Source organism: Babylonia areolata, chromosome 11, assembly GCF_041734735.1.
Source record: "Babylonia areolata isolate BAREFJ2019XMU chromosome 11, ASM4173473v1, whole genome shotgun sequence".
Taxonomy (NCBI): domain Eukaryota; kingdom Metazoa; phylum Mollusca; class Gastropoda; order Neogastropoda; family Buccinidae; genus Babylonia; species Babylonia areolata.
In genome coordinates, this window is record NC_134886.1 from 10,456,375 (window position 1) to 10,483,637 (window position 27,263).

The window sequence follows — 27,263 nt, forward strand, 5'->3', positions numbered from 1 at the left end:
TAGTGGTGCGTCGGATGGAGGGATAACTTGTCTTAAGGAAAAGAAGAAGAAAAAAGAACAGAAAAAAGAAAGAAAGAAAGAAAGAAGTACCCATTACAGACGGGCATATACTGTATGCGGACCTAAGCAATCGATGTTACAAATTGCTGTGGACATGATCATACAGAACATACATGTATGTAATCATCAATGTTTCTCAGTTAGACATGAGAATGTTTCAGAGCGACTTTAAAAGTGAAGTAGCTGGGCGTGTAAGGAGTTAAGGGCCGAAACACTTCTCTGAAGACCTTGTACTGTCCAGCTCTCACTAGAGTTGTGTTTGGTTTTTTTTTTCGGTTTTTGTTGTTGTTGTTGTTGTTTTTAATTATTTTTTTTAAATCACATACGATGATTATGGTGGACTTAGTACTGAGTTCGTAGGTAAACAGAAAATATAGCGGTGGGAGTTCGTTGGTAATTTTGGTGGGAGATTTGGCGAAAAAAGAGTCAGGAGTGAGATGTTGAGGGTCACGTGACCAATCTGTGGATCAAGAGTTTGATTCCTGCATGGTTCAGTGGACTTATCTCGTCAGTGTACACTGTCAGTTCTATTAGCCATTAGTGAAAAATTCAATCATGCATGACAAACTCAAGAATCAAGAAAGCTCCGCATAGACTGTCATCAGCTGACCGAGAATTGAACCGGTTACATCCGTCAGTTCGGGACCGATGTCGAGCTGTTCGCTGCACATCGATCCGGACTGAGGATCGATGCCCAGCGCCGGTCAACCTTTTTATATTGAGTGATCAGAGTTTGAAATGTCAACTCAAAACTTCGAATACCTCCACGGTTGCTTAAATTATAATAAATATTCATTCCTAGATGTGGCAGTTTAAAAAAAAAAAATTTTTTTCGAAGGACGTGACTGATAACGAGACAACAAATAAAACAGACAAATGGGAAAATAAGAGAGAAAATATGTAAAACTATCATATGCCACCTCCCACCTTGAGTGTCTGAAATGAACCGGCCGAACTTACCTCTATGGTTTCATGGGAAAACACTTCCAAATTGATTTTCATAAGAGGCAAATCATTTCTCTAATCTGCAGATGGAAAATGAAATGTCTTAAGACCAAGTTTGTCCGAGTCGGTAATGTTTCTTTGCATCTGTGGTGCTCACATAACACTGAGGCCGATCATATACTAACTTGCCATAAGTGCCATGCACAGGGATTGTGCCATCCCTGAAAATGAAATCATCTTCAGTGTTGACAATCTTCAGCAGTCCATTGCTAATGTATGACTTTTTCAAATCCTTGTTAAATAGTCAAGTTGGTTCGCTGTCAGTTTTTCATTAGAAAGATGTTATATTGTTATGCTTATATATATATATATATATATATATATATATATATATATATATATATCTTTTTAACAAAACTTAAATCAACCATTTTCTGTATGTAACACACACACACACACACACACACACACACACACACACACACACACACACGTCACACACACACACACACACCGTCACACACACACACACACACCGTCACACACACACACACGCGCTCATGCACACGCACGCACACACACTTTCATTTACTTGCATGCGATCGCAATCATTTCTTCCCCCCTTCGACTTTTTTTCCTACCCTCGTCTAATAACACAGACAGTGAAAAGACGTTAAACTAAAGAACGAACAACCTGTCAGAGTCGAATTTGTGGAAGGGACGTAACTCTTAATCGCAGCTACAGCATCAATGGCGTGAACTGATCGACGGTGTAGCAGACGACATTTCACACTATGATAAACGATGTCACCTGACTCAAAAGCAAAACTTACTTATCTGATGTTAGGAAGTATATATTTTGTCGGTGGCATCGAGCATGGTAAGTATAGTGCTATACATTTTTAAAAATTTCAGTTGCTGCTCCAGCAATGATGTTCTTTGGGTTTTGTTGCATATTTTCCCATACTGAGCAATTTCGCTTTCAGTTTGTGTCAGTTTGTCGGTGTATTTATGAATGTGTCTAGTTTTGTAGACCAGATCGTCTCGATAGTGGAAATGTCTGAATATTCATCCAGAATCCGCTTTTCTAGTTATCAGGATTGCATGAAATGTCATACCACATAAGTTCCTCAGTTTTGATTTTGACCCGAACACTTATGCCCACTCGGGTGTCGACATAGTTTTCGCAAACAATAAAATTGTGATTTCTGTGCCAAGTTAATTGTTGGAAAAACAAGCCATGATCCGTATAAACCACATTCCATATGAATAATGGTGTTTTTAACCATACTGCAACAGTGTTTACTTTTTATGACATTGCAACGTTATTTATTTTAATGTCTTTTCCATTCTGTTTCTCCAAAGATATGTCTCATCTGCCTGTGCCTGTTCTCTCTCCCCACTCACTCTCTCTTTCCACTGTATCTCTATCAGGTTCATTTCTCATTAGAGTTGAGTACATGGTGGCATTCGCCCATAAGGTCAAGTTGTCTAGTGCAATGTATTTGGTATTGATTATTGGTATGGGTCACAGTTGTAGAGAGAGTTTGAAGTTGCTTAGGGATGAAATCCTGGCCATCAGATGAAGTCTTGATCAGAATCCAGGGTGGGAGTTCAAGTCTTGTGTCCAGCTATGAAGTTCTGGGTGTGCAATTCAGGTTGAAGTCCATCAAGGTTACATGATGAGGTCTGTCAATCTAGGAGTGAGTCCTGGTCATCCATTTGGGATTTCAAGTCCTGATCCAGGTTTTCTATCTCCACCCTTAGTTATATATGATATATAACTCAGCCCCACTCTCTCTCCCAATTAATGTTTTTGTTTTTCTTCCTTCTTTCTGTTACATGACGAGTATCTAATTGCTGGTGATTTTTTATTTACTTTTTTTTTTTATTGTCTTATGTTGTTTTCCTGCTGATCAGGTATAATTTGTGGTTGCCTACAGTCTCTGCCCATGAAAATATAGCAAATCAAACATTTGTTGAGATATAATTCTTTTGTTGATCAGATGCTTTCCACATGATTGGGTGTAAATCAAGCATTTATACATGTGACTTCAGCCTCCCTGAGACAAAACATACCTGCATATCTGTAACAGTAAGAAGATTTATTATTTAGGTAATGTACAGTTCCTAGTTGTTAATAACTCTTCACAAAGTTAAGGGGGTATTTAAGAAGAATACATCAATCTGGTAATATTTAAAGATAAACATTTCTCCCACGCCATACCCCCCCACCCCTACACACACACAATTAGCATGCATGCACACAAAACCAAGCACAAACAATTCTTGCCTCCTGAATTCAGTTGTTTTGTATACATTTAAGTGTGTGAATTGCCATCATCATGTGGTGTGACAATAAATATGTTTACATAAGCATGTATATGTGAATATGAACATGTGGTATGACAATACATATGTTTTTTGTACATGTGTGTGTGTGTGGATGTGTGTGAGCTCATTGTGTGTGTTTGAGCATGTGTGTATTTGTAGTGTGTACATGTGTGAATGTGTACATGCAGGCATGTGTGTGTATATATGTGTGTGTGAGTGTGTGTGTGTGTGCAGATGCTCAAGCATGAATTTGAAAAATAACAGTTGGGGACACTGCTCTGTAAAATGTAAACGCACTCCCAATGAATGGTTTCACTTTGTGCTGATCAGGCGTCAGTGTCCCCCGAGGCTGGCTTCACTGGAGACAACATGCTGTCCAGGCCAGCAGTATGGCGGGCATGGCAGTGGCTGCCTATAGCGTAGCAACCCTCCTTGTGGCTCCCTTTGTTGGCAGGTGAGTCATTTGCATCTTCTCTCCCCTGGGGCAGGTCTCCAAATGACTGCCTGGAGATGTAATGAGTGCGAACAGATCATAACAGATGCCCTGTCTTGTCTCAGTTGATAAGATATGCTGACAGTTGTTTGAATAATAAAAAATATAAAAAAATTTGGTCATGTGGTTCATTCACATTCGAATTACAGGGATGTATATAGGATGTGAACAGATTTATTCTGTCCAGCTGTTGAGTTGTGAATTGCCTTTGCTGTTTTATGGTTGGGTTTGTTTTGAGCCCCCACCTCTCTCTCTCTCTGTCTCTGTGTTTCCCTCTCTGTGTATATCAGTGTGTGTGTGTGTGTGTGTGTGTGTGTGTGTGTAAAGGGTAAGGACTGGATGAAAAACTGTACACCATTAATTATCCTCAGAAATGACCAATTTGTAAATTTGTCCTCTCTCTCTCTCTTGGTTCATTATTGATTTTTTGCTTTTGGATACGTGTTTCTATTTCAGCCAAACAATTTTGGTCAATGCTTATAGACACTATGTTTTGTATCCCCCTTGCCAAAAGGGTATCTTTGCCAATGGCAGTAAAATCAGTGTCAGTGTCAGTGTCTCTCTCTCTTTCTCTGTGTGTGTGTCTCTCTCTCCATTCTTCTCTCACTCTTCCCTCTCTCACAAATTTTCAGTCTTTCCTCCTCCTCCTCCCCTTTCATTCAGTTCTCTCTGTATGTCTGTCTGACCTTTTTCAGGTTTTGAACAGTCACACCTACATATTCTGCACCAGTATGCATGCATAGAATTGTCACCATGTCGCATGCAGTACTGTTCTTACCTTTCCCTTATTTCTGAACAAGGTTCTTGTCATCGTAATCATTGTGTTATAGATGGGTGGACAAGCCAGGGAGGAGCAGGAGGGTGCTGATAGTTGGAGCGTGTCTGCACATCACAGGTGCCACACTGGAGATTTTCCTGGCCGATCAGTGGGTCACAGTTGTAGCCAGGCTGATTTCAGGTAGAATCACCAGTGTGGGGGAAATCTGTGGGTAAACCAGTGAGGGACTAAACAAGGACTAAGGATGAAAAAATAGTTCATTCAATTTACCTGTGTTGTTTTTTTGATTGCTTTTATTTTTTGGAATGTTGTTTTGTTGTTTGTTTGTTTTTATCCTTAAGTTGTTTGCAGTAAGGGAAGATTGGCTTGTTCCTGGAAAGATTTGTAGAGGGAGGAATGATTTGTGGCAAGCTGTAGTAAAGGCCTCAAGACCTGATCATTGTGATAGGTTTATATAAATGTCAGGCATCTGTTGCCTTTATTTATTATTTTTCTAACAGCAGATGTGGCATAGCTTATATGGATCATTTTGTTAACTCTGACACTTCTTTGAAACTGAAGCTATGGTAAACAAAAATGTAGAAAAATGTGGACACATAAGCACACACAAAGCAAGCACATATACATACATGTACACATCAGGCAAGCATGCACAAACACATGCACACACACATACAGACACACACACACCCACACACACATGCACGCATGCATGCACACATACATACATACGTGTGGAGTGATGACCATGTGGAGTGATGGCCTAGTGGTAACGCGTCTACCTAGGAAGCAAGAGAATCTGAGTGCACTGGTTCGAATCACGGCAGAGACCCAGTATTTTCTCCTCCTCCACAAGACCTTGAGTGGTGGTCTGGATGCTAGTCATTCAAATGAGATGATAAACCAAGGTCCTGTGTGTGGCAATCACCTACCGCACGTAAAACAACCCATGGCAACAAAAGGGTTGTCCCTGGCAAAATTTCAGTGAAAAATCCACTTTGATACGAAAAACAAATAAAAAAAAACTGCAGGCAGGAAAAAATACAAAAAAAACGGGTGGTGCTCTCAGTGTAGCGATGCACTCTCCCAAGGTGGAGGAGCCCGAATTTCACACAGAGAAATCTGTTGTGACAAAAAAGAGTACAATACAGTACAATACAACACAATACAATACACAGTTTGTGTACATGCAAGTGCTCAATGTCTTTCTTTTTGTTTCTGTCTTTCTTTTTCAAATTTACAACTACAGGCTACCTTGATGGATGCATGCACACACAGTTCACATAGAATACCTGACAATGTGTCACAATGATTCAAAATCTTTATTGATTCAATGATTGACTGCTCAATGATTTACTTTAATCAACCCTTTCACAGCCACGTTTCTGCATGAAAAACACTCCCCAGAGCCATATATTTTGGAGTCAGTGCTCTCATTCATGCTATTAGGCCCATGTCAAAACAGCACAATGGACTTGCTCACTTCAAACTTGGTCAGGGGGTGAAGATTAGTCATTGTTCTATTCTGTGGAAAAATGGCTGCAGGTTTCAATCTTTGTTACATGTGATAAGATTAATGGTCCCTTCAGAATGGTCCTTTGTTGCCGACTAAAGTCGCCAATGGCAGTGAACTGTCTGGTTGACTAAAGTTGCCTATGGCAGTGAGCTGTCTGGATGACTAAAGTCACCTATGGCAGTGAATGTTTGGTTGACTAAAGTCGCCTATGGTAGTGATTTGTCTGGATGACTAAAGTCGCCTATGGCAGTGAGCTGTCTGGATGACTAAAGTCACCTGTGGCAGTGAATGTTTGGTTGACTAAAGTTGCCTATGGCAGTGAGCTGTCTGGATGACTAAAGTCACCTATGGCAGTGAATGTTTGGTTGACTAAAGTCGCCTATGGTAGTGAGCTGTCTGGATGACTAAAGTCGCCTATGGCAGTGAGCTGTCTGGATGACTAAAGTTGCCTTTGGCAGTGAGCTGTCTGGATGACTGAAGTCGCCTATGGTAGTGAGCTGTCTGGATGACTAAAGTCACCTATGGTAGTGAGCTGTCTGGATGACTAAAGTCGCCTATGGCAGTGAGCTGTCTGGATGACTGAAGTCGCCTATGGTAGTGAGCTGTCTGGATGACTAAAGTCACCTATGGTAGTGAGCTGTCTGGATGACTGAAGTCGCCTATGGTAGTGAGCTGTCTGGATGACTAAAGTCACCTATGGCAGTGAGCTGTCTGGTTGACTAAAGTCACTTGTGGCAGTGAACTGTCTTGTCGACTAAAATTGCTATGGCAGTGAACTGTCTGGTCCACTAAAGTTGCCTACGGTGGTGAAAGGATTAACTATTCATTCGTATTCTTTCTTGAAGGACATTGTTTTGATAGTGATGATGGATGGTGTATGTTGTACTGACCAGTTAATTTCTTCACATATTGACTCATGAACCCTGTTTGAAAATGATGATAGATGATATCTTTATTGACTGGTTATTTTTATACTGATTGGCAAACCCTCTGCTCTACACTTCCCCATCCACTGGTGTTTTGATGGTAGGTATAGGGGGAGGCACAGATGCAGCGGTTTTGTCGGAGACCTCTCGATATACTCGCCCCACCCGCAGAACATCGGCCATGGCACTGCTTGTGGGAGCCAGACTGTTGGGCTATATGTTAGGTAACAGTGTGTCATGGTTTGATTCATATACCTGTGTCAGTGTGTGTATGTGGATGTGTTTGTTGTGATTCTGGTTGCCAACACTTGGACCTGGGTGTTTGTCAGTGATCTTCTGTAGTTTAGAATCAGCACTAGAAATAAATTGTGTGTCAAGTTCTTTTTCAAAATACTTTTTCTTATCATGTGGCAGATTTGTTTTTGTGTGCAGGTATGTGTTTATAGTTTGTTTTGGCTTTAAAAGTTCTTGTATTTAAATATTTTACAGACTGTCTAAAGGTAATTGACATATCTACAACAATCATGGTTCACATACATGTCTACAATTATACTAAATTCAAAATATGTGTAATATTACCAACAACTTCAGTTTTATCAGCAAATATCAGAACAATGAAAGAAGATAAGTGGAAATTGTAAGGGTATATGACTGTGTACAATTATCTCGGGTTATCATAAATATTGTATATATATTCCGGGAGGTTATCAGCCATAGCTACTTTCGTTTTCTCCGCATAGGCGGATAGTAGTTTGCACAGGACAGGAATGTCAGACCCCTGCCAGAGTCTGCACAAGTGGGTCACGGTAAGTATGTTACTTAAACGTAATTTTAGATAGAAAATTTCCTATCAGTGGAATTAGCATTTACAAGTAATATTAGAGGTAAAGAGAAGAAATGACAGAAATAATGGTTTCACATTCAAGTCTTCATATCTTGGTTGCTTGTCATGTGTATGTCAGTGTCCCTAGTGGGAACAATTTTTCTGTAAGGTCAAGTGCTTCAGATCTTGTGTAAAGTTACTTCAGTGTTCATGATTCTCTGCACTTTATGACTTTGCATGGTAATTTTTTACCCTGCCATGTAGGCAGCCATACTCTGTTTTTGGGTGGGGGCATGCGTGCTGGGTATGTCCTTGTTTCTATAACCCACCGAGCGCTGACTTGGATTACAGGATCTTTAATGTGTGTATTTGATCTTCTGCTTGCGTATACACACAAAGGGGGTTCAGGCACAAGCAGGTCGGCACATATGTTGACATGGAAGATCCGAAAAATCTCCACCCTTTACCCACCAGGCGCCGTTACCAAGATTTGAACTCGGGACCCTGTGATCAAAAGTCTGGTAAAAATGGACATACATGTAAAAGCCCACTTGTGTACATACCAGTGAGCATGGGAGTTGCAGCCCATGAAGGAAGAAGAAGCAGCATGTTAGTGATTGTAAAGTCACTTTGCTTTGTACGCACAGTGCCGGGACTGGACAGTTTGATGTGGAGAGTGGTGCTGACTCAGATACACCTGCCAGACAGGAGGACAGCTGTTCTGGGGGTATGTATTATGTCAATGATATCATGATTTGTCTTACAGACTTTCCATGGTACCATCAAAAGGGTTTTCAAATGATACGGTGGATATCTTCAAACCTATAATTGTTATATCAGGTACAAAATAGATGCAATCAAACTTGAATGAATTAATCGATAGGAAGAAAAAAGTGTTTAGCATGATGCATGTCTGCAGATGGATGTTAAACACAAGCGAACAAACCTAGAGGCTGATATAATATTTGCTTGAAAAGTAAAATTGTTGCTGTGTTCTAAAAGTATAATTGTTGCTGCATTTTGAAAAATTAAGATTGTTGTTTTGTTACTAAAAGTAAAATTATTGCTACATTTCGAAAAAGTAAAGTTGTTGCTTTGTTATAAAAAATAAAATTGTTTCTTCTGAAATGAATTACATTTGAACACAACCTTGTCATTACATAGACCCTGAAATGAATGTGCTTAGAATTAAATTGTTGCTGCTTAATGGACACTTTAGTAATCATGTTTGACTTATTGGAATGAAAATCAACATCGAAATAGAAATCACCATATTTCCGTTTCATAAATATGAACAAAACACAATACTGAAATAAAGATCACTGTTCATATGTTCAACATATATAAACAAAAATAGACATTGAAATAAAAATATGTCTATGTTTAACATATGTGAACAAAAATAGACATTGAAATAAAAAATCACCATGTTTTTTGTTTGACACAAAAGAAGAAAATTGACACTGAAATAAAAACCATCAGGTTTAATTTGACACACATGAACTAAAATAGACCTCAGAGTAAAAAATGTGCTTGAAAAGTAAAATTACTGCTTCATTATGAACACAAGTTTTTGTTTGACACATTTGAACAAGCAGGGACAGACTGAAGTAGTGAAGTAGATTTTTTTTAAATGCTTGAAAATAGAAATGTTGCTGCCTCATGACCACTATGCCTGAGACTGACCCATCTCCTCCCTCCCTTCCCAGCTGTTCCTGGCGGTGACATGGTGTGCAGTTCTGCTGCTGACAACCATGTTGTACACTGACCTGTGTCGCCTGCAGCCCCCTTCCCAGCATGCCTCCAGTGCCCCAAGTCCAGCGTCCACTCCACAACACCCCTCTGGGGATACCAGCATGCTTGTTTCTGGAACGGTTCCTTCCGTCCTGGGGGATGATTCTGAAGGGGTTCACAATGCCAGCTTCACGTCCAGCCAGCCAGTCTCCTTCACAGCATCCTTAACCAGCTCGCAGTGCTCTGAGTCCTCAACTCAGCATCTTCTGGGAAAATCCTCGGAAATGATCGAGGAAGCCGAGAAGTGTATCCAGCGCATGGCGGAACAGTCCTTCTCCTCGGCAGTGACCGTGTACAACAGTGAGGAGATGGAGCCGTCATCAGCTGTGAGCAAATGTGAAATAGTGCGACAACAACCATCTGAAGCTGATGAAGACTTGAATGAACTGATGCCCACGGCTTTCAGTCATGACCGTCGGAGCAGGAGCAGTTCTGGGCAAGAGGCATGGAGCTGTGTGGAATCTGGGCAGGTGACAGGGACCCAGCAGGCTTTGTGTGGGTCTGTGAGGCGGTCGTCTGAAGCGTTGGACCAGAACAGCTATGTGAAGCGGTCCGGTGTGTTGCCACGGCGTCTGCAGAATGAGTCTTGGGTTTATGTCTTGTATGAAGGTCAGTATGGTGATTTTTTCGGGGGGTCTTTTCTAGCATGTCACGAGTCAGTGCTGTATTGGTTTAGCTAAACACAGTAAAACCAATCTCTTCGCCACACCACCTGTATTAGTTTGGATTATTTACTTTTCTGTTTGTTTTGGGGTGTGTTATTTCGGTTGCGATTTATGTATATTACTCTTCAATTACCAGATATTTTAGCTCTTAACAAGTTTTATTCAGTTATGTGTATTTGATGCTTTATGTTGGTTTGAAATAATCACAAATGATATTCCACACTACTGTAACTGAATTAATGGTCAAATGGAAAGTATGTCTTCCTGTTTTGATTGTAACTTTTTGTACACGAAAAAGAAGATATGGCTTGAATTTCTTGTGTGTTTGCATTTACATTTTTATTTTATACTATTTTATTATTTTCATCTCCAGAGTTCATCCGCCATGACGTCATTGCACTGCTGGCCGTCATCATGAGCGGTTCTTTTGCGCACCTTTGTTTCCAGGTAATGGTCTTCCTGAACTGTTCGGACAACTTAGATTAGAGCAGCGCTGAATGTGAGAAAGTGTCATGGGTCACTTTCACAGTGAACGCTGCACCCAGTTCATGTACTGGGTGATTGTACCCACACCTGTGAATTTTGGTGTGCAGGTTTTGTTTATGAGGCAATCCATGTTTTTGCTCTGCATGTGTTTGACCATGCGTCAAAATGCAGTATTTTTACATAAAAGATACATATTGTCCTGCTCAAGCTCTGTGGGATGCAACTTTTTATGAAAATGATGATACTGAAACAGTTCCTTTACACATTTTTCTAGTATAGTCTAGAGCTCTGTGCTCTCTGTATTATCAGCGGGCTGTTATCTCCAGCTAAATATAATAAAGGAATAGCAATAATGCTGCATGCCTCTGTACATTTGTGAGATGTCCATGTCTTGCAGATGTGATAATGCACAGCTGTGAAAGTTTTGTGCTGAAGTTTCGACTCCTTAGGATAGGGCAATTGGCGATCTGAGTAAATCATGCTTTTCCTTGATGACTGTGCTTTCTTGTCAACTTCATTAGGTTTGATATGTTTGTGTGACAGTTTTCAGTTTCTGTTTCTCAAGGAAGCATCACTGTGTTTGGACAAATTCATATATGTTATACCACATCTGCTTGGCAAATGCCTGACCAGCAGCATAACCCAACATGCTTAGTCAGGCTTTGATTGCATACATATATATTTGTGTACCTATCAAAGTGGATTTCTTCTACATAATTTTGTGAGAAGACCACACTTAGATACCTTGGGTTGTTTTTCAGTGTGCCAAGTGCATGCTGCACACAGGACCTTGGTTTATCGTCTCATCTGAATGACTAAATGCTCAGTTTGATCTTCCAGTCAAACTTGGGAGAAAGGGCAAGACCAGGATTCAAACCCCGACCCTCACAGATACTGTACTGACAGATAAACATCTTTACCATTCATCCACCTTCCTCCTTCCTCCTTCCCCTGTATGTGCATCAACGTGGCTTTTGTAACTTGTGTATGTGTATCTCTGGGCCTTGCTTCATCTGTTGACAGCAGTAACATGACTGGTATACTTACATTGGCAGATGATCACAGCAGTAACATGACTGGTATACTTACATTGGCAGATGATGATCACAGCAGTAACATGACTGGTATACTTACATTGGCAGATGATGATCACAGCAGTAACATGACTAGTATACTTACATTGGCAGATGATGATCACCCCTGTTACACAAAGGTTCCTGGAAGCTCAGGATCTGTACGTCATCATTCTGTTTTGCCTGGCACTGGTTTTGGTAAGTAACGTAATACTCAGCACAGTTTTGTTTGTTTCAACCCCAAGATACACACTCATTCCACGCTTGTTCTGACAACAGCATCTGTTTGTAAAACACATTTTAAAAAGAACAATAATAGAATAAGAAAGAAAAGTTGGATGTGCTCACTCTCTCTCTTCAAAAAGAATTTCAGTGAAAACTTATTTGATCTCAATTTGCAAACTCAAGTTGATGGACAGTGTGTTGAGAGTAGGCAAGAGTGTGTGGGGGGCTGTGTATGTATTATATTTTTCATGTAGTAGTCATTTTGTTTAAAGTAAACCACTTGAACTTTTATGTGGGTTTCATTATCATTGCTTCTGTTATTATTGATTTTAGGTTATTAAAATCATATGGAAATGTATGGTATATTTTGAACAAACTGCTTGTGTTTTTATCTTCTGTGAGCAAACTTGAACACAGCAGTAGAAGCTGGGGTTAACTCACTTTATAATCTGAAGGGCATGTTGTGCACAGGAGTCAGATTGATGAACCTAAATGCTTCGTGGATGTCATTCCAGTCCATCCAGCCATCTGTAAGATCTATAGATTGTGCAAATTGTGCAAGAATATGTGAATCATGCAATTGAGTGAATCATGCAAACTGTGTAAATTGTGCAAAATATGTAAATTGCAAGATGTGTGTATTGTGCAAGAAGTGTAAATTGTGAAAGATGTGTTCATTGTGCAAGATATATCAGGAAAGGTCATTTCAGGGCATGGAAAAGAGGACATATTTTTTTCTCCTTTTATTCCTTCTCCTTCTTTATTGTTGTTATTGATGTTATTATTGTTGTTGTCGCTGTTCTTGTTATTATCATTATTATTACAATCTTCATCATTATTATTTTAATTCTTATGTTGTTATTGTTGTTGTTATTGTAATCATCATCATTGTTATTGTTTCCTTGATGAAGGAGGAGGAGGGAGATTACAAAGAGGTGGAGATAATGATGATGATGTTGATGATGATGATGATGATGATATTGTTATCATCATCATCATTATATCAATCTTATCATTATCATTACAGTCAGTGTTGTTGTTGTTATCAGTTTTTGATTGATATGGATACTTTTATAGCTCCTATCCTCGGTCAGAGACCAAGCTCTGAGTGCTTTACAAACATGGGGTCATTTACACAACAGGCTGCCTACCTGGGTATTGCCGACTGACAGCTGCCACTGGGCGCTCATCATTTGTTTCCTGTGTCATTCAATCAGATTTCAGGGACACACACATACACACTCAGATAGACATGTTGTGACATTTTACGTGTATGACTTTTTAAAAATTTTATTTACCCAGCCATGTAGGTAGTCATACTCCGTTTTCGGGGGTGTGCATGCTGGGTATGTTCTTGTTTCTCCACCCTTTACCCACCAGGCACCGTCACCGAGATTCAAACCTAGGACCCTCAGATTGAAAGTCTGACACTTAAACCATTTGGTATTGTGCCCGTCAATGAGTGTTACTGTGTTGCAGCTGTTGGTGGTGTGTGGGTCAGTGTGGGTGTGCAGTCCCCACCACAGAGTGCTTCACATGCTGGGGGCTGGGGCCTGTGTGCTGATCGCGGGCATCATCCTCTTCATGGTTCTGCTGCACCATATGGCCACACATGGTGTGTGTGTGTGTGTGAGTGTGTGTGTGTGTTCATTTGTTCTTTTGTTTAACAGCTATCTTTGTGTGTGTGTGTGTGCATATTTTTGTGTGTGTGTGTGTGTGTGTTCGTTCATTCTTTTGTTTAACAGCTATCTTTGTGTGTGTGTGTGCATGTGTGTGTGTGTGTGTTCATTCATTCTTTTGTTTAACAGCTATCTTTGTGTGTGTGTGTGTGTGTGTGCATGTGTTTGTGTGTGTGTGTGTGTGTCTTCGTTCGTTCTTTTGTTTAACAGCTATCTTTGCGCGTGTGTGTGCATGTGTGTGTGTGTGTGTGTGTGTGTGTTTATGTGTTTGCCTGTCTGTGTGTGAATGAGTGTGTGTGTCTGTATGAACACCAACTTGAAGTTTTGTGAGAGAGGGTGAGAGACACCATTACCCAAAGCATGTGCGTGTCTAAAGCACTTAGATTTTGGTCAGTGACCGAAGACAGGTGCTGCATTAAGTATCCATAATGGTGGTGACTGTGGAACAGATGGGGACACAGAGGAGCACATGGCACAGATCAGTGTGTGTGTGGGTCTGTACGTGGTGGGTCTTCCTCTTCTCCTCATCTCTGCCACGTCCGTGTACACCCTGCAGTCTGGCTACAGGCACCATGGTATGGTACGGCTCCCTGCCAGTTTTTTTGTTGTTGTTGTTGTTGTTGTCGGTGCTAGATATCTTCTTTTTTCTGTCACTCTCTTTGTTTCCGTCTTTATTTTTCTGTTGTTGGTGTTTTGCTTTCCTGGTCCCTTTGCCTGTGTTTTGTTTTGGAACTGTTGGCTTAAGTGTCTCTTGTCACTCATCTTCACTGCAATCTACCGATTGATTCTCAACAGCTCATCCCTTTCTAGTATGAGCTAAAATGACTATTAGTGATTGAGTGACTTTTGATAGTTTCAGAATTTGTTGGTAGTATTTTTGATTGTGTACTATTTACAATTTGTGCTATGACTTTTGTGTGTGCGTGCATGTGTGTATTGTGGGGGATGAACAATTTTTAATGATGTTTGGTATCTTGTGTTCAATTTTTCCTTTTTGATAATTACATATGTATTCTATTTGTAAACGCCTAGGGCTTATTTGCAAGATTTGGGGTAAATGCTCATAATAATAATAATAATAATAATGATAATAATAATAATAATAATCATCATCATCATCATCATAATCATTCTGTGTTTCAGTTTGTCTGTGTCTGTGTGTGTCTGTGATAAACTTGAACAAATTCATTTTCTCTTGAAATATGTTTTGTCTGTCAACACCAAATTTTGCTTGAAAAATGGGGGAACAAATGTCCACGCATTCAAATTATGAAAATGTACTTCTAGGAAGGTCACATGAAATTGTGAAGAAGCACAAAATGTTTCCACAGTCAATTTACAGAACATTATATTCTTATTTCAGTTTTCACAGACTTTCACTTTTTTATGTTAGTTATCAGCATATTGATTGATAGCAACCACTTATGATTAAAATAGAAACTTCTTTTAAATACTGACAAATTGCGTGATAGCAGTCATTTTTTATTTATGTATGAACTTCTTTTAGATACTATCACTTTGATTAATAGCAGTCATTTCTATTTTGAAACTTATTTTTAAAATGACACGTTGATTAATAGCAGTCATGTTTAGTTAATATGGAAACTTCTTTTGAATATTGACACATTGGCTAGTAATTTTAGTTAAAATGGAAACTTCTTTTGAATATCTACACATTGACTAGTTAAGAATCAACACGTTGATTAACAGCAGCTATTTTTAGTTAAAATGAAAACTTCTTTTGAATATTGTTAACATTGACTAGCAGTAATTTTAATAAAAATGGAAACTTCTTTTGAATATCTACATATTGGCTAGTTAAGAATTAACACGTTGATTAATAGCAGCCAATTTTCATTGAAATGGAAACTTATTTTGAATATTGATAATATTGACTGGTAGTCATTTTACTAGACATGGAAACTTCTTTTGAATATTGACACATTGACTAGTAGTACTTTTAGTTAGAATGGAAACTTCTTTTGAATATTGACACATTGACTAGTAGTAATTTTATTTAAAATGGAAACTTCTTTCGAATATCGACACATTGACTAGTTCTAATTTTATTTAAAATGGAAACTTCTTTTGAATATCGACACATTGACTAGCAGTAATTTTAGTTAAAGTGGAAACTTCTTATGAATATCGACTCATTGACTAGCAATCATATTTAGTTATTTAGATAGAAACTTCTGCATAGTACAGATGTTAATACTGTGTGTCTGCAGGTTTGCGTCAAGGTGTGTATCACAGTGCTCTGTCTGTGTCGGCCATACTGGCACCGCTGTGGATCGAGGGCACCATGACCCACTTCTTTCTGCACCATGCCGTCATTGTTGGGCTGTTGGTGATTTCTCTTGTAAGTGTCGCCTTGTGTTTGGGATGTCGAGTAGTGCGTGATGTCTCAGAACATCCTAATTCATTCATTTACGTGGGCATGCTGATTCTAGAGTGGAGCACAAATATATTTGAGAGATATATAAATATACACACATAAAAAAACAACAGCACGTATGCACATGCCTGAGCACAAAAAAGTACACACTTGCACACACACACACACACACACACACACACACACACACACACACACTCACACAATGTGCCTGCGGTTGCATGCATATTGTATGCACATTTGCTTCCTCACATGTTCCTAAATACCTTCATAATGCACATAGATTTCGCACAGACAGACAGACACTCTCTCTGTCTCTCTGTCTCTCTCACTCACACACACACACACACACACACACACACACACACACACACACACACACACACACACACACACACACACTCACTCACTCACTCACTCACTCACTCACTCATACATAATGGACAACAACTACATAACACACACTCCACACCCCTCCACACACGTGCACACAATACACAAACACCCCCACACACATCCCCTTTCCTTTGCTCCCTCCCACCCTCCCTCCACATACACACCACCTCCCAACACACACACACACACACACACACACACACACACCACACCACACCACACCACACCACATACACACACACACACACACACCACACCACACCACACCACACCACACCACACACACACACACATACACACACAACGGCAGGCAGGTCACAAACCTTACATCTGTTTCAGGTGACAATCTGTTGCTCTCACAAAGAGCTGTCATCACTACAAGAGCCAGTGGCGAGGGCAAGAGGCAGCCGCAGACACCAGGTCGGCCACACTCACTCTGTGGGAACGTCCATCTCTGAACAGCAGCCCCTGCTTCCTGATAACACTGCTCGTGGTCACTAGTTACCATGGCTGTGTTATCTCAAGAAGTTTTTGGGTTTGCTGTTAGTGCTTATTTTGATTCCATGTGTATGTACATTTTATGGAGAGAAGCATACACAAGTACATACACACGCAAACACACAGACATACACATAAACTCACACACATACACACACATGAGACATGCCCATCCCCACCCTCACACACCACACACACACACACAGACACACACACACACACACACACACACACACAAAAGAAGTCAGGAGTCTGGCATCTCTCTCAGGTGTCTCTCAGATGACATAATTATTATGCACTCTTCAGACACACACACGCACACACACACACACACACGCACACACGCAAACACACACACACATACACACACACACACACACACACCACACAACTACTCCTCAGAAGACAATAAAAAAACAACAACACCACACACACAGGTGTTGATGTAAACAAAGTGGAGGAGTCATTTTCTTGCTGTCTTCAGTGTGGTGTGTTCTGTATACCAACAAGTCCAGCTTGGCTGAGCTGATTGTACAATTACAGTTTAACATTTATGGTTAATGCCTGTCACATGTCTTGTTAATGTCTGTGCCAAATGCACTGACTGTTTTTTGGAATTTGACATCTTTGCAGATGTTCAGAAATGCCTGGTGACATTCAGACACTACTACAAAATTTGTTGTAGTTCTTGTTATCGAAGATGTTTTTATGAGTGTGATATTCAAGCGTTAGTTTTATGAGACTGTGTGAAAACCCATACAAGACAATCATGACATTATGTTTGCTTTTTCATTTTTATTGTGTTTTAATTTTTAAAGTTTATCTTTCCACGTCCTCTGGATAATTTGTGCTACAACATGACAACTAAAGACAGGGTGCTTCCATGTGTGTGAACATAAAGCAGATGAGGCGTGAGTGCTTTTGTCTACGGAACAGGATTCAGTTGCTATTTGCCCATCTGAGGTCTTTTGGCTGAAGTGTGGGATATTTTGTTTCGCTTTGGTTTCATCTTTTCCTGTTGTTGTTTTTGCTTTTTTGGTTTGTTTGTTTCCATTGTGTTTCTGCAAGTAATCTGAAGAGATATGCAAAGAATGTGAAATGGGAAAACTTTAAAAAAAACAAACAAATAAATCTGTGTTATCACTCTTACATGACCACATACATATCCGTCTGCACAGAACAAGGTTGAATACATAAATAATTAATGTGTGAATGTTTATAAAAAGAGTATATTGAAGAAACAAAGAAGAGAAAAGAAAACTGAACTGACAAAGCAGAACAATATTGAAGGTTGTTTTTTCTCTTTGTGACAATGCATTTAAAAACAACGACAATAAAGAAAAACCTTGTCAAAGTGCTAACAAGCATGAGAACAAGCGTCAAAGAGAGTGAATGGGAAACTGTATCAGCTAACTTTCACCTAATAAAGATGTTTTTTTTAGTGAACTTTCCTTCATTTCTGTTGAGAAATTAAACTGAAATCTGTGTAAAATTTTCACATATCTTTTTAAGATGATAAGAATGTGTCACTTACATCTACAAAACACACTGATTGACTTCAAAAGTTTGCCATCACCCCATGTGAGTCGTTTGAATGTTTGCCTTTCTTTGTTTTGGTTACTGGTCTGCTACTGTTTCTTGATTATGACACATTTGAGTTGGTCATATATGTAACTGTGCTGTTAGAAGCTGAGGCCTTCCATTCCAGTGTGGTGCTTTTGTGACTGTGGATGGTGAAAATGATGGCTTCCATTCAAACATAATGGGCGTATGTTTGAGATGTTGTTGTTAAAAGGGTGTCTGGCTTGTTCAGCTCTTCTTTGGAACTCTTCTAAATTTGCTTGTCAGCAGTTTTGTATCCAAGCATTTTGATGATACTTTTGTGGTTTTTGTCTTTTCCTGGAAGATTATGAACCATGTGTATTTGAGTCCTTCAAAACTGCAGTGAGAGGACCAGTAACTGAGACATAACAAAGGCGTCTGTAATTTTCTTAAATTAATGTTATTGATTGGTTGATCCCAGTTTCAAAAAGAGGAAATAATTTTTCATTTTGTTACTGATTTTTGTGTGTGTTTTTTTGTTTTGTTTTTGAGACATTGTCTTCCAAAATCTGTTCAAAATATTCTTTCTCTGTGGATTTTCTGGGTTTTTTTTTTTTTTTTTTTTTTTTTTTAATGACATGACTATCATTGCATGTACATCAGTTGATCTTACAAATTCCTGTCCCAAATTTTTTTTTTTTTTTTAAATATGACATGACAGTGCTAGTTTTGTTTAATGCAAATATAATTCCTACTTGTCTGATTTTAAAACCGGTGTACAGGAAGAGAAGAGAAAGTTCACTGTGGAGGAATTGAGTTTTGTTTGTTTGCTGTTCTTTTTTCCACTCTTTCTTTGCTGGACTTTGATCTGAAAAAAAACAACAATTTCCAATGATAGTTTGCATTCCAATTGATTAACAAAAAAATATGATTATCTTTCTTCCATTGAGGTTCCCCTTTTCATGCCTTCAGTTGGTTACATTCGGACTTTACGTTGACACCCACCTCAGGTGAAATGGTTGATGGGGATTTAACCATCCCAGGACAGTGGTGGGGTGGGTGGGGGTGAGGGGACATATCTGACTCATCACTGACCGCACCAGAACAACAGCATGTTAAGATGAGCAGCATAAATACCAATTTTTATGTTGGTTGTTTGTGCTATTTGAACTCACATAACCTGGACTGTGAGTGTTGGCACTCTGCCAACAGCGCTAGCCAGACAGCCACTTTTTCACTCCTTGATTTGTACAGCCCGGAAAGATTTAGAGACAGGATTGGTGGTTTGTGAGAATCGTTAGTGGTGACTTGTGAGAATCATTAGTGGTGGTGGCTTGTGAGAATCATTAGTGGTGGCTTTAGTGGTGGCTTGTGAGAATCATTAGTGGTGGTGGCTTGTGAGAATCATTAGTGGTGGCTTTTGAGAATCATTAGTACAATAGACTCTGCAAGAGATCTTTTTGTTCTCTGATGTGTGATCAACAGTCACAAATCATATTTCTTGATCTTTTTGGTAAAAGCCATATGTGTTCTTTGAGAAGAAAAAAAAACACTTGTCACTATTTACAAAGCATTCCAATACTTCAATTCCCAGTGAAATATACTTTCAGATGTTTGAGAGTACTTTGATTTTTAAAATGTCCTTATTCAAGGTCATATGAGTGTGGCTCTAAAAGTATGGTTTGAAGGGGTCAGTTATAACATGTTTTGCTTTTTTTCAAATAACTTTGGGTAATTATGAAGTAAGATGACTTCTATTTATGACTCACGTTTTATGCCTGTTGTTTTTATCCTTGTTTGTTTAAGAAGATGAAGAAAAATTCAATGGTTGTTATTCAGGGTTTGTGCGTGCCATTTCACTTAAAAGCAACAGTCATGATGTTGGTTGACATTCTTGTCCAGATTTTGTAATTCCAAGTTTTGCTGTCACATTGTCAAGAACTAAGCTCCAGGTTTGCATCAGATGTAGTGTTTAGTTCAAGGTTAATGTTGTTTGAACAGAACATTACTTTACATTTTGTCTTCCAAATTTGATGTGATGTACACATGGGCAGTCTTCCATTAGATTGTTGAGTTCATACATAGGTTATCTGTGATTGAAGAGAGAGAGTTAAATAGGTAATCTGTGATTGAAGAGAGTTAGATAGGTCATCTGTGATTGATGAGAGATTTAGATATTCAGAAACCTAAGAATACAAAGTCAGGAGCAGCCAGAGAAGTGTTAAAACAAATACATAATACAGACAATTAGGTTGTATGTCAGGCAAATGTGAGAACATCAATATATACATATAGAAGCCTAGGAATTATAGGAATCCATATGCTAAATAGTCAGTATTTTGTATGTATTTACAGTTGTATCTGTAAGTTGGTTGAAGATTTTTCAACCAACTCTTATATTTCCATGACATGAATTGTGATAATCAAGAGAATATATCCAGTCTGTATATTACAATTGATTATGCCATTGATCCCTCTTGTATCAACTGAGTACATATATATATATCCAGTGATGAATCTGTTAAAAATGTGATCAGCGTATACAGCATTCCTACAGTCAGTTATCTCTTAAAAAAGAAAAAAAAGAAGATATATATAGATATAGATATATAGATGGATAGATAGATTTTATAGATAGATATAGATATAGATATATATATATATATATATATATATATGTGTGTGTGTGTGTATGATTTTAAAAAATTGCTTGATATATATAATTTATAAATATTGCTTGATGTAAACATCTTCAACATATCTGATCAATTAATACCTTTATCAATAAAGTCATATCCAGTGTACGCCATTATACTACTCAATCTGTTTCTGATCCTTTCAGTCACATCTGGTATTAATTTTCTGCATGTTACATCCTGTGTCACAGCATTATTATATTTTGAAATCTAATCACTGGATTATATTCTGAGAACAGCTTTCTTGATTTTAATGATCTTCAGCATCTTGGGTAATATTTTCTTGTGTCTGATCATGTCTAACTCAGTGAATGCTAGATGCTTTAACATCTGTTGTGAATAAATGAAAGTTAACAACACAGCTAAGACCCACACAGTAAAGCTTGCTATTTGGACTGTATTTATTAGTATGAAGTTCCGTAATGTCTACTGAAAGAATATCAACTTAGTGAGCCCCCATCACGCCCCTAAAAAATAAAAGGAAAGAAAAAAAAGTGAAAATTTCTTACTCTCACACTCCCTGTATAGTATGACGCTCAGTGAAGCCAATTAGCATTCATCTGAAAACCTTTACATCATATTGACTTCATGTTTACAGAACAAAGGCATTGCTTGAAGGTAAACTAATGAAAATTTCTTGAACAGAATTCTCCAGTGTAAAAGCATTAACTGCAGCCCGTATATTTATTGTTGCTATAGTTGTTGTTCCTATGAATGCTGTTACTTAGTGCCCATTGTTAAAGACAGAGTAGGAGCATTATATGTGTTGTCATTATTAGACACTTTGAGCTGGCTGCGTACTTCCAGTGAAACGTAAGGTATCATCTAGTGGTAATAGGTATGTCCATGCAGCACTAAAGATTGTCCTTAATATGTATATAATTACAGTATTTGTGTGTATTTTTACAAATATACAGATGATTATATATATCTTTACAACATTTGACATTGTCCTTGTATTCTCATAACACTTGATTTTGCCATTTTATGTACCTTTAGAGTAATTAATATTATTCTTTGTATCTCTACAGCAGTTAAGAATAAGCTTGTATGTCTCTTAACACAATACTTCATATTGTATTATAGTACTTTTTGTCACAACAGGGGGGAAACATGTCACTTCAGTGCAGCACACCCTTTTTTTCTGTCTGCAGTTGCATTTGTTTTATTTTCAGATTGTTCTGTGTGTCTCCACAGCACTTAACATTGTCCTTTAGTGTATCACAGCACATTAGAATTTCCTTCAGTGAACCTCTCAGTGAACCTCCACAGCATGTACAATAATTATTGTCCTTCAGTTCTCTTTTATTCTGTGCTTAAGTCCTTGACTGCCTCGTCTGTTAAATTACCGGAGCTCTCCAAGCCTTCTGTGATGCCTATCTCTGTTAAATCGATGGAGGTATTTCATCAAATGCTGGTGCCTATTTTAGAAGATCGAAAGACATTGACTGATGTCGATTAGCACAAGAAAATTTTTAACAAGTTTCCTAACTCACTGAGTCATACAGTTCTCATGAAATCATTTTTCTCCTGAGAATTGAAATCTGTCTTCTTCAAAATTGCCACAATTGTCTGGGAGTAGCAATCTTTTTTAACGATTGAGGAATTTATAACTGTTGTGGACAATAATGAAGAAAACTTTTATAAGGATTCAGAAGATAATTCTGATGAAGAAGATATTGAAGCTTATTGCTTGCATTTTTTGCTTGTTTCTGTACTGAGTGCATGTGAATTTGTTTGCAGGAGTATTCATAAATATTACAAAAATGTAATAATTTGAATAAATCCTCAACAAATCACAAAGTGAATCCTTTTGTTTTACTTTCTTGTGAAGGTAGACCCTATTATGCATCAGTCAGTGTATCATGCATCACTCAGTGTAATTTCCCACAGATAAAGAAGCTACAGTAGTTTCAGTGTATATAGTTATGTCACAGGTTTTTTGTCCCCACCATGTGAATACAGCTGATCTCAAAAGATGTCATCAGTTCACATTGTTTTGTGTCTATCTTTTCAGCACTTACTCACTGTGGCACCTGAAATCATCATAACAACAGAGATGAACTTTTTCTTAAAAGTATGTGTGTTGTTCTTCTTTTTCTAATTTCACACATGCCATAGATTTTTTTTATATTAGATGATAATTTTTCATATTTTGGCAAGGGCTGTTGAAACATTTTCCTTCAGTATATCGTTACCACACTTAAAGCATTGTACTTTAATATTTCTGTACAGTTCTTTAGACTGCCCTGCTTTCCTTGTGTATTTACAGCACTTAGGGTTGTCCTTCAGAGTGTCTTTATAGTACTTAGATTATCCTACACTGTATCCTTGGCACACATAACACTTAGTGTATCTTAGCAGTACTGCAGATTATTAAGCATATTTTCATTGCATTTAGATGACCTGTCTGTGTGTCTTTGTATCATTTTAGATTATCCTTCTGTTTGTCTCATAGGTTGTAAAACGTTGTTCTTTGGTGTATTTTTTCAGCAGTTAGAAATCTTTGTGGTGGTAAATTTTGATGGCATTTCAGTTTGTCCATGAATGCATGTATATTGTAATTATGATGGCTTGTCCCTATGTTTTCTTGTCCATGTGCCAACTAGTCACAAAACAGCTGCTTCAGTATACCGGTATTTGTTCTTCACAAGCATTTGTTGCCATCATCTTTTTCCATGTGACGACCAACATCAGTATGTTATTTTGTGGGAGGTTGCTGTTGGGTGCAGTTTAACCGGGTTGCTGATGGATGTGCTGTTAGTTGAGAGGGGAGGTGGGGTGCAGTCCACTGGTGTGTTCACATCTCCAGCTAGGCTAGTCTGGCTACAGCAATGGTGAATACTCCCGACCGGCACAGCCCTAGCCTTCTACAACGCTACTTCCCAATGTATCTTGTTGCTAAAAAGAAATTTCATGTGATAAGGATGACAGTCATTTTATAAAATGTATAGGTGTATCAATATGGAGTGTAACAATTTTTTCACTTGTAGAATTGTAGGTGTTTCTACACATATCACAGCATTATATTTTGTGCCAAACCCTGAAATCCAGGTTTGATTTTCTTCCAGCAGTATGAAATTCTGTGTACAGATTTATACACTGGATTTGAATGGTGGCAATGCCATGATAAAATTCCTGGATTGTAGTGGAATTTTGTAACCAATATCAAGTTTAATTGTAACTGCTTCTTCTTCTCCTAAAACTGAAGAGTCAGTGGGGCGCCACGCAGAACTGTTCACCAGATTCTTTCAGGTCTGTCTTGTGTGAAAGCCTGGCTCTCAGTAAATGGTTTTCCTGTCCATCATTCAATTTTATCAGTCCATCAGTTTTTCTGTCTTCCTCTCCATCTCTCTCATTCCCTGGAGGATTGCTTCAGCCAGGCTGTTGGATCTTGTTAATGGCCATTTGTATGTAGCTTTCTTTTCTTAAGACATGAACAGTTCTTTATGTAGTCCAATGTGCTGCTTGATGGTTTTGGCGCACTTGTTCATTGGTGAAATAATCAGTGTATCTGATGTTTAGTGCCTTATTTCCAAGCCTTTCTTTCTTCTTTCCAAATCTGATTCTGTACAGTAATGCATAATCAGCTATTACGCATATTTTATTGTAAACTCTATTACAATATTTGTAGCTGGGTGGCATCAGAAAATGTTAGAGTTTAGAGAAAAAGTAGTAACTGTATGTGCTGTTGAACAAGTATCATTAATTGTCCAGGTGTACAAAAATTAGATGTCATTCACAAGCTTTGAGAAATGGGTCTACGGAATTATTACAGGGTTTAACAGGGAAAGAAAAACAGGAACAGGGGTACACATTTTCCCCCTGAACAAAAGACCAAGTCTCTACAAACAAACTTAGTCATCTGTTATCTCCCTATCACTGTTGTATCAAAACAATATAGGTTGTTACTTCTCAATCTGATGAGATTTCTAAATGAAAATGTTGCAATAGTATTATGATTACTGTTAAAGGATGTTTTTGTTTTTTGTTGTTGTTGTTTTTTGGGGTTTTTTTGTTTGTTTGAGAAATTCAGTGTGCTGTGCCAATGTATACTTTTGCAAATTGATGTGGTATATTAGAATATTTTAATATGTTGGATTAATCAGATTGATTCCTTTGGGGTCCAAATGCATGTTCATAATCATGTATTTATTTGTTTTCTATAAGATGAACATGTCCTGTGTATTAGCATCAACTGGTTATATTGGGGTGCACATATATGTTCATATAAATTTACCTGTTTTCTATATAAAATAAATATGTGCTGTGTATTAGTTAAGCACATACATGTCATATATATATACATATGTTCATTTACAGTTGTTGTTTTTCTTTTTTACCATTTGTTTGCTTGTTCATTTGATTGCTGAAATTTCATTTGTGATGATGGCAGGTGCACTTCCAACTATCAACAGTATTCCCATCTGGAAATTCTGCATTGGGAATTTCTTTTTTTTCTATTGTTCTTTTTGTTTTTGGCTTTTTTCTTTTCTTTCTGTTGTCTCTTCCTTTCTTATTTTCTGTTTTGCTGGTCTGTTTGCCTGTTTTTCTTTCCTAGAAAGTCTTGGGCGTTTTTTGGTTTTTGTTTCTTCTAAACTAATGAATTGGATAACTGGGCACTGTTGTTGTTGTTTTTTGTTTTTTGGTTTTTTTCTTTCTTTTTGTTAACTCGTTCACCACCAAGTTTCTTTGTGAAAAATGCTCCTCAGTGCCAAATATTTTAGATACAATCCTCCCAGTGACAGGTTTCAGTTCATGTCAAAAACAACACTAGAGACTTGTTCACTTCAGGGGGCAAAGGTTAGTAGTGGCGGGATACTGGCTGCAGCTGTCAAGTTTTATTACAATGTGAAGAATGGTCTTTTTGATATGACCCACCAATGTCGACTAAATTTGCCTATGACGGTGCACTGTCTAGTCAACTAAAGTCGCCTATGGTGGTGAAAGAGTTAAGCCTGATTGCTCTCTTTTTAGGTTCTGCACGATCAGCATTGACAGTCTGCTGGGTTTTAAGCAGCACTGATGATAAATAACGATAATAATAATATAACTGCTTTCATGTATTCTTTCATGGGTTTCTTTGGCATGCACGTCTATATATTCATTTGTTGTGGGGATAACTGCCTGAACAGTTGATTATTTTCCTTTAAACTCTGAGTTGTTTCTTGCTTTTGCTTGAGTGTATGTGCACCAGCAAGCTTTATTTTTTGTTTATTTGTAAGTTTACCTTTGTTTCTATTGTGGAAGTTTTCATTCAGAATTGCTGTCCAATACTTGGGTATCACCATGACTCTAAATTTCACAAATAAGCAGCTGTTTTAATACCAACTCCTTTTTGTTTAAAGGCAGACACAATATACAAAACACTGGGACCAATTTCCATAGGGAGGAAATACGGCTAACCACACACATGGCATACCATTTAAAAATGTTTTTGATTAAAAATAACTGAACAATATTGATATATATAGAATCATATGTTTTTGTTTGGATTTTACGTAATTCTTTCAAAAACTGACAGTTTTTCTTTTCAACTTATGCATTTTTCTTTTAAATACTTTCTAAACCTTCCATTTATATATAGCTTGTGTTTTATTTATTGCATCATTATAAGTAAACTATTTTGCAAATAAAATTATTGTAATCAAAATTGTTTGTCCATCTTATGTGTTCATCATTTTCAAGTTTGTATTGGCATGATTGATGATTCGTTGTTTTGCTGTATGATCTCAGTCACTTCCTGAGTATTTATTAACTGTACACTTACAGTATTTGAAAGAACATGGAAAAAAGGGGTGGGGTGTTGTGGGATGGGGTGAAGAATTAGTTCAGTGGATTGGAGAGATGGCAGGACTGGTACAGCCAGAGCATGGGTGGAATGTCATGGGGGAGTGAAAAGTCTGGACTGTCATCAACCACTACAGTGCTGTTGA

The 27,263-nt window shown here is 38.1% G+C and overlaps 1 protein-coding gene across 1 annotated transcript; it reads left to right on the plus strand.

The window, feature by feature from the left end:
* Positions 1–1,749: 1,749 nt before the first annotated feature.
* On the plus strand, positions 1,750–26,969 carry LOC143287509 (uncharacterized). The gene is made up of 12 exons (XM_076595542.1): positions 1,750–1,885; positions 3,670–3,793; positions 4,663–4,790; positions 7,157–7,276; positions 8,523–8,602; positions 9,585–10,278; positions 10,708–10,781; positions 12,008–12,091; positions 13,598–13,733; positions 14,247–14,372; positions 16,029–16,159; positions 16,931–26,969. The coding sequence occupies exons 1-12, from the start codon at positions 1,810–1,812 to the stop codon at positions 17,090–17,092; spliced, it is 1,935 nt and encodes a 644-aa protein (XP_076451657.1). The 5' UTR covers positions 1,750–1,809; the 3' UTR covers positions 17,093–26,969.
* Positions 26,970–27,263: the final 294 nt, after the last annotated feature.

Excerpts from the sequence above, each read along its gene's own strand:
- LOC143287509 (XM_076595542.1), top strand. The coding sequence starts at position 1,810 with ATGTCACCTGACTCAAAAGCAAAACTTACTTATCTGATGTTAGGAAGT. Across the intron at positions 3,794-4,662 it reads GTGGCTCCCTTTGTTGGCAG|ATGGGTGGACAAGCCAGGGA; the intron begins GTGAGTCATTTG and ends ATTGTGTTATAG. Across the intron at positions 12,092-13,597 it reads TTTGCCTGGCACTGGTTTTG|CTGTTGGTGGTGTGTGGGTC; the intron begins GTAAGTAACGTA and ends ACTGTGTTGCAG.